This window comes from Carlito syrichta, unplaced genomic scaffold (genome assembly GCF_000164805.1).
Source record: "Carlito syrichta isolate Samal-C Ts95f unplaced genomic scaffold, Tarsius_syrichta-2.0.1 Scaffold314889, whole genome shotgun sequence".
In the NCBI taxonomy this organism is placed as follows: domain Eukaryota; kingdom Metazoa; phylum Chordata; class Mammalia; order Primates; family Tarsiidae; genus Carlito; species Carlito syrichta.
Genome location: NW_007258985.1, coordinates 329,798 through 337,670, shown reverse-complemented (window position 1 = coordinate 337,670; position 7,873 = coordinate 329,798). Strand labels below are relative to the sequence as shown.

Genomic DNA, 7,873 nt, shown 5'->3' with positions numbered 1-7,873 from the left:
TATTTTTTTGTTTTCCTTAACAAACAATAATGCTAATTAATACTATTTATGCAATAAATCATTGTTGGTTAATTGAGATAAATAATTGTGTATTTTTTTTTTTCTCTTTAGGAGAGATGTACTTTTTCAAAGAGAATGTTGGCAGTGTTTTCATTTCCACATAATCCCCTTTTTCTCTTAATAAAATGAATAAATAAGGTGTACTTTTTTCAATGTTCTGAGGGTTGCTTGCTGGCCCACTGTTGTCTCATTGGCAGTTTCTTAAAGTTCTTGCTTTAAAGTGTTGGGCTCTATCCTCTTCAAAACTGTTAATATTTTAGTCAGATATGCCACCTATTTATCTCCTTGGCACTTGCTTTTGTTTTATTTGTTTTGCTTAATCTTTGAAATTGATTTATAGTTTGTGTCTTGCATCTTTTTAATTTATTTTTTCTTGTTTTTTGTTCAGAAATAGTTTAGTTATTAGTACTACTTCTAATTCTAATATCTTCTGTCCCCAACACACACACACACCTTAATTCAAAACACTAGCTCTTTAGAGTCTTTTCCTCTGCATGAAATTATTTTTCTCAGTCTTTTTCTTCTACTTAATTGTCCTTTGCTGGGTCAGAACCTTAAGTGTGAGACATGGAAACATGGAGCTTTCCTTCTTCCTTGTTCCCACGTCAGAGTAATCATCAACCCTGCTGTTATCCTTAGAGCATCTTTAAACTTCTAATGCCTCTCTGTGCTATTAATGTAGCGGGAAGACAGATTGTGACACCGAGACTATTACAGGAAGTGGCAACTTTATTACATTGGCCAGCCCAGCAGGTTCGAGGGGCTAATGTGTCCAAATCGAGCCCTGCAGAATGGGAGAAGTGGGGTCTTATACCTTCATTTAGGTAAGGGAGGGAGGTCGTGTTGAGCGATTACACATCTCCTTTGGAATTTACAAGGTGGTGTTCAGAAAAATCAGATCTTTCAAAGAACAAATGGTTTCCAGGAACAGCAGGGTTGTAAACCCTCAATTTAAGAAGAGGGGTTTTAGCCGGGCTCGGTGGCTCAGCCTGTAATCCCGCGCCTTTGAGAGGCTGAGGTGAGTGGATTGCCTGAGCCCGCGGGTTCGAGACCCGCCAGGGCAGCGAGACCTCATCTCTACAATAAATCAAAAAATCAGCCGGGCGTGGTAGCGCATGCCTGTAATTCCAGCTACTTGGAAGGCTGAGGCGGAAGGATCGCTGGAGCCCAGCAGGCGAGGTTGCGGTGGCCGGGAGCGGCCACTGCACTCCAGTCTGGGTGACAGAGTGAGACTCCAACTCAAAAAAAAAAAAGAAGAGGGGTTTTGGATAAGTCTGTGAATTAGTTACTCTTTTGCATTTCCATGAAAGCCACCAGTCTCTAGCCATTTGGCCTTTTTCAAACTAAAACCGGCCTGGTGGGTCTTTAGAGCTTGCCACTTGGCTTTCAAAAGGAAATACCTTTAACTGCTACCAACCCCTCTCCTGCCACATCATTAAGACCGATTAAAGAACTTTGAAGATATGGAATTCACTGCCCTTCCTGACCTCTTCATTTTGCCTCTCTTTTCCTGAGTTTTACTCTGCCACATACTTCGCTCATGGTTGTTTTAAACCTGATTTGTAAAACTCCTTTATCACAGAGACTGATAAAGGGGTCTCCGAAACTCTGTTGACCTGAAATAATCAAAAGGATAAGAATGGAATTGTAGATATGTTATTCCAGTAAAAACTGGGAATAGCTATCAGGGAAACACAGAGTCCAGAGAAATGAGATCAATACTTCAAAGTTAAAAGTTAAGGTCTTGCCTTTCCGGCGGTTATGACTTACCCATGAGAACATGCCTCTCACAAAGGAGCTCCTTCATCCCTCTCCAGAGGAGGAGAAGATGAAACACAAGAAGAAGCACCTGGTGCAGAGCCCCAACTCCTACTTCATGGACATGAAATGCTCAGAATGCTATAAAATCACCACGGTCTTCAGCCATGCACAAACTGTAGTTGTGTGTTGGTTGCTCTCTAATGTCCTCTGTCAGACTATATAGGAGGAAAAACAAGGTTCACAGAAGGATGTTCCTTCAGGCGGAAGCAGCACTAAAAGCACCGCAATCAAGATGAACGGGAAACCATCCCAATAAACACATTTTGGATTTTAAAAAAAAAGAAAGTTAAGGTCTTGCTTATATGGGCAGAAAACAAATTTGGTAACATCTTTTTGTACAAGGATGGCTTATGAGTTACCACAATTTGATTGGTTATAGCCTGTTTTTATTTCCTTTCCAATTTAAAAGAGTATGCTTGACATTTCATCTTAGTGTGGTAGTCATGAAGTAAAGACAAAGATGTGAGACAAGAAAGAGGGAAGTTAGTCTATAATAAAGATCAACACTGAAGAGAAAAAGTGTCTTCCTTTGTGTTCTTTAGTCTTTTACAGCATTTTCAATGACAGTGTAGAAGACTAATCTATAATCAGATACAAATGTAGTAGATGCCTGTCATGTGACTCAGGCCCCACAATCACATTCTTTTAAGGCTCAAAGTAAAATTCTAGCAGCTTAGATTTTGAATTACTTATTTCCCCAACTCTCAAAACTCATGTGTGCACTCCAATATACAAAGTTTTTAGTTCTGACACTCCTTCCCTGTTTTGCCTAATGCCCTGCCCTAACTGCTTTTGCAATTTTTTTAAACTATTATGTATGTGTAGAGAAAACAAAAAACAAAATAAAACCTGTTTTCCTCTGCCATTTCTGAGTTCTTAACTAGGACCCTATATAATAGAAGAGTAACAGAAGAAAACACACACACATTTATTAACATGGTTATTTCATATAAATATGTGAGAGATACCCAGAAAAATGAGTAAATCTCATGGAGGAGGCTAAAAATTCAGGCTTAAATACCATCTCCAACTGGAATAAAAAAAAGAAAGAAAGAAAGTGGGGGGAGGGGGCTGTTGGGGAGACCAGTTATTGTGACCAAGAAAGGGATGATAAGGTTTTTAATGCAAATTTAAATCAGTGCTCTGTTCACTGATAAAAGAACTCTACTGATTTAGTCATCTCCTCCTGGTCCAGAGAGCAAGATACCCTTACAATGGAGATTTCCTTTTATATAGGTAATTGTCCCTTACAAATGAGTGACATACTGTTTTTAGAGCTTCTCCTGTGTGCAGTTTATCTAAAGAATTAGCTCAAAATAATTCTTATGCCTCCCCCGCCCAAAAAAGGTATACGCTCTGAAAATGATACACCAAAATGAGGGCCTCAGAAGCAGTTTCAAAGCAAAACAATTTTTTCTGATCTTTCCTGCCCTCTTATCTCTCAGTCTCATTCCTTTCCTAGGCAGGTCAGAGAAACCAGAATCCCTTTTCCCCAATGCCAGCCATAAAAACTAAAAACATTATTTTACCATCCCCCACCAGCCCCCACTACCTTTCTGTGTTAAAATTGGCCTTTTATAGTCAAAAATTATCTGACTTACCTTATTTAACTGCAGGTTATAAGACACCCTCCCCCACTCCAGAGAGAGTCCTGACCCATACCCAAAAGGAAGGAATGCATGCTTAGATAAGACAAGAAAAATCCAAACAAACATGTCTTGCTGGATTTCTCCACTCAGTCTATTAGCATTACATCCTACCCTTTCTGGTCCAATCAGATTTCTACAGGACCGTGCATACTTCTGTGAAAGGAAATAAGAATCTCAGGACCCCCGAACTCATTATGCCAAGGGTAGAATTAAGCCTGGGAACTGAGTCTTAACACTATCATTCTTTTTCTCAAACAGATTCTGTTACTTCATAACCTTGTGTTAAAGCATTATACATAAGCCAGGCCTCCACAAAGACAAAAAGTCTCATGCCTCTCCAGATGGCTGCCCTCACAAATTGCTCACAAGAAAATTCTTTTCTGACCCCTAAAACTTGCAAAATACATGTCCAATAAAACAAGTGCATATCAATTGTGAACTTAAGTCTGCAACTTATGTTTAACTCCTAAAACTTAGTTCTGTAAATTTCACACTGACAATGTTCATTACAAGCTTATCTTCCTAGATGTAGAACCAGGACAAGATGAGATCAATCACTGCTTCACCTACACTGAGACAATCACATAATTGACTCTTTCCTTTACTCTCCTCCAAATGTTCACTTTATCTTATGTAAAACATAGACTTACTGAGCAGTAATTAGAGTCTCACAAGAACATAACTATTTGCCTTATTGCTCCTTCCTTTTCCTGTATCCTCTCTCCTCCTTAAAGAGAAATATAAATGTTATGTCCAAGTAATATGGCTGCTCTCCTTTGATTCCAATAAATTACAGGGACAGGGAACTGGTAGAAAGAGGTTTATTTTTGAATTTGAATCCAGAGAGCAGATCCAGACTTTTGACCTCTTTAAATGGTTTTCCTCACCCTTCAGGATTTATAGGCCACTTCTGTAAGTTTAGGGATGTTGGTACACCTATACATTGACTACATGACTATGAGAGCATTGTATACAGTTCAAGTTACAGCTGTATTTTGTTAATGACATTTGTGGTCTGCATTTTTTGGCACCAGTTATCAGAGGTATTTCACAGCTTTCATCAGTTATATCAGGCAGCAAATTTAATCAAGCTTGTCATAGTGTGAAGGGAGTTAACAAAGCCTAAGACATCATATATTACTGTCTGTTGTTATACGCAAAAGTTATACAAATCACAAGACTTACAGTTACATTGATACAAATGTTATATATATCACAAGACTTATGATTACCTTGATACTATATTATTTAAACCTGTTGTAGCGAGAAGACAGAGAGAAAGCCAGAGCTGACCATACCAGGTGCCTACCTGCAAAGTAACCCTACCTGAGCAGCCAACAGTCATCCTCTTTCTAAATCCTTAGGAGCACTAAGCTGGGTTTCTGGTCTCTCTGGATAGTAGAAAGAAAAAAAAAAATCTTTCTAGCTACTAGGCAGTGATGGGAAAGTTCCTATAAACCCAGACTTCCCCATGGTGAGGTGCAGTTGTGGGATGTGATCATCTCATCTAGACTAGTAAAGTCCATTGCATGACTCCTAAGTCTTCTCATTTTCCAATTGCCTCAGTTATTTATTGTTGTGTAACAAATTATCCCAAAACTTGGCAGCTTAAAACAACAAATTTATTATCTCACGCATTTGCTGAAGGTCAGAAATCAAGAGTGGTTTAGCTGTGTGGTCCTGGTTCATTAACTGTCAGCAGGGGATGCAGTCACCTGAGGCTTCACTGGGACCAGAGATGGCTCACTCACCTGGTTGCTGATAGTTCCTTCCTGACTGCTGCAGAAGGTCTCAGTTCCTCACCAGGTTAGGCCTCTCTACAAGGTTGCAGGAATATCCTCCCAACATGGCAGTTGTGGTCTCCCAGAACAAGTGACCAGAGAGATCGAGTAAGAAACACAACCTTTTATGATCTAGAGAGATCAAGTAAGAAGCACACCTTTTATGATCTAGTCTCCAGAGCAGCTGCCATTTTGACCTTAGGCCATATGCTTTGTTCAGTAAAGCCAGTCTTTAAGTTCAGCCTACACTCAGAGAGGAATTAGGTTGCATTTCTCAATAAGAGTAAAATTCTTTTACTAGGAGTAAAATTTTCAATAGGAGTAAATTTTTTTTTTTTAAATTTCTAAAATCGTCCCTGTGCCTAGACTTAGACTTCAAATAGGAAATTCCCTTACCAGTCCATTGCACACTTAAAACTCCAGAACTCCAGTACATGTTAAGAGTTGAAAAACATTAGGAACTTCTTCACTTCCACTTAAAGCAATACAACAGTGAACTGAAAAAGAAACCTCTAGCCTTATGATGTATTCTACTGGGTGGGGGGAGCAGAAGATGGAGCAAAATCTACTTTCATACTTTAAGTCCTTTGGATGCTTATCTGCCTTACCAGACCTAGAAGTTGGCAAAAACCAGAGCCGATTGTACAGTTATCAGAGCGCTAACTGATTACAGTGAGCTACTTTTCCCGGCCGAGAAACACCTCACTTCTCAGGCCAACCAAGCCTTAGAGCCTCCTTTAGAATGTTGAGACACTTAAGCTTGGTTGTGTAACAGCCATTTTCAGTGAGAAGAGAAGTGGCTCTGAAAAGAGCCTTTGGGAGGGACAAAGCAAACAGGCCCGAGGAGTTTATGCCCTCTCGCCACGGATACGACGGGCAAGCTGGATGTCCTTGGGCATGATGGTCACTCGCTTAGCGTGGATGGCGCACAGGTTGGTGTCCTCGAAGAGCCCCACCAGGTAGGCCTCGCAGGCCTCCTGCAGCGCCATCACGGCCGAGCTCTGGAAGCGCAGGTCGGTCTTGAAGTCCTGCGCGATCTCGCGCACCAGGCGCTGGAACGGCAGTTTGCGGATCAGCAGCTCGGTGGACTTCTGGTAGCGGCGGATCTCGCGCAGGGCCACGGTGCCGGGCCGGTAGCGGTGGGGCTTCTTCACGCCGCCGGTGGCCGGGGCGCTCTTGCGGGCCGCCTTGGTGGCCAGCTGCTTGCGCGGCGCCTTCCCGCCGGTGGACTTGCGCGCTGTCTGCTTCGTACGTGCCATAGCTGAGAGACTTGAGCTCTGAAAGCAAGCAACTGAAATAGTTCGTCGGGCGACCAGAATTTATACTGAAGATCTGATTCTGATTGGTCAGAACTGTTATAGGACTAACCTGATTGGCTTTTAGTGCAATCTTCACTCTCTGAACTTTTTTTTGTTTTTGTTTTTAATGCTGTTCATTTTTATTGTTTTCGGCCGATCGTGTTAAGATTTCCCCTAATGAAAAGAGAATCTGCCCTAGAGTTTGTGAAAGTTAGCCTTACATGTCATTAAACTAATTTTTTATTGGAACCTTTTTTTCTATTTCAGATGTGAAAAAAACAAACCAGCAGAATATATTTGTTAGTCTTTATAAAAGTAGATCCGCTTCATAAGTGCTTCATTACAACTGCTTTTAGTGACTATACCAAGATTCAGCACAGAATATGTTGAAAATAGTCTGGTACACTGGCACCACCTGCAACACCAGAACTATAGTTTGCCCAGCTAGCGTGGGGACGAATTTGATACGTGCTTTTACTAAATGATACCAGTGAATCGTATCTGACATGAACAGATTTGATGCAATCAAGTGGCTGATTGGACTATTAAATATGTGCCTAACCCTGTACTTAAGTTTAATCAGCATGTCCAGGATGATGATAGATCTTTTCCAGTAAATTTGGAAGTTATGAAGAGAGCGTTTTGTATTAGGACAGAGATTTTAATTAACGGACCTTCAGGTTCTGTTGATAGGTCAAGAAAAAAATAACAAAAAAGGTTAAGCACTTATCATTCACAGGATCAAATTTTAACAACCCAGGAAGATGTTTACCGGGAGGGAGCAATGGTATCATTAACTTGGCAAACCAGTTAAGTGGGGGGTCTTTGCCAGGCCTGAGTCAGTATATGATTTTGTCACATCAAAACGGAGTCCAGTTATATCACGTGCTTAACCCCCGGCAGGTATCCGTGACAAGGAACATAGTGTTCAGTTCTTCTGCAGAAATAATGGGTGGCTCTGAAAAGAGCCTTTGGTCTTAGGAATGTTTTAAGCTATTGTAAAGCCAGATTTTATTTTCCTTTAGCCTTGTGGTGGCTCTCAGTTTTTTTGGGCAACAACACGGCCTGGATGTTGGGCAGGACGCCGCCCTGCGCGATGGTGACTTTGCCCAGCAGCTTGTTGAGCTCCTCGTCGTTGCGGATGGCCAGCTGCAGGTGGCGCGGGATGATGCGCGTCTTCTTGTTGTCGCGGGCCGCGTTGCCCGCCAGCTCCAGGATCTCGGCGGTCAGGTACTCCAGCACCGCCGCCAGGTACACCGGCGCG

General features: G+C 41.5%; 2 protein-coding genes across 2 annotated transcripts in view; both read right to left on the bottom strand.

Annotated features, from left to right (window-relative positions):
• Positions 1–6,159: 6,159 nt before the first annotated feature.
• On the bottom strand, positions 6,160–6,582 carry LOC103274804 (histone H3.1). Its single transcript, XM_008072233.1, has one exon. It carries the CDS (start codon positions 6,568–6,570, stop codon positions 6,160–6,162), a length of 411 nt encoding a protein of 136 aa, XP_008070424.1. The 5' UTR covers positions 6,571–6,582.
• A 1,004-nt stretch (positions 6,583–7,586) lies between these two features.
• Positions 7,587–7,873, bottom strand: part of LOC103274799 (histone H2A type 1-D-like) — a 430-nt gene continuing 143 nt past the window's right edge. Inside the window, exon 1 of the mRNA XM_008072228.1 lies at positions 7,587–7,873. This exon is cut by the window's right edge and continues 143 nt beyond it. Coding sequence (XP_008070419.1) covers positions 7,621–7,873 — 253 coding nt within the window. The 3' untranslated portion in view covers positions 7,587–7,620.

Bases quoted from the DNA above. Each gene is read 5' to 3' on its own strand.
- LOC103274804 (XM_008072233.1), bottom strand. From the start codon at position 6,570: ATGGCACGTACGAAGCAGACAGCGCGCAAGTCCACCGGCGGGAAGGCG.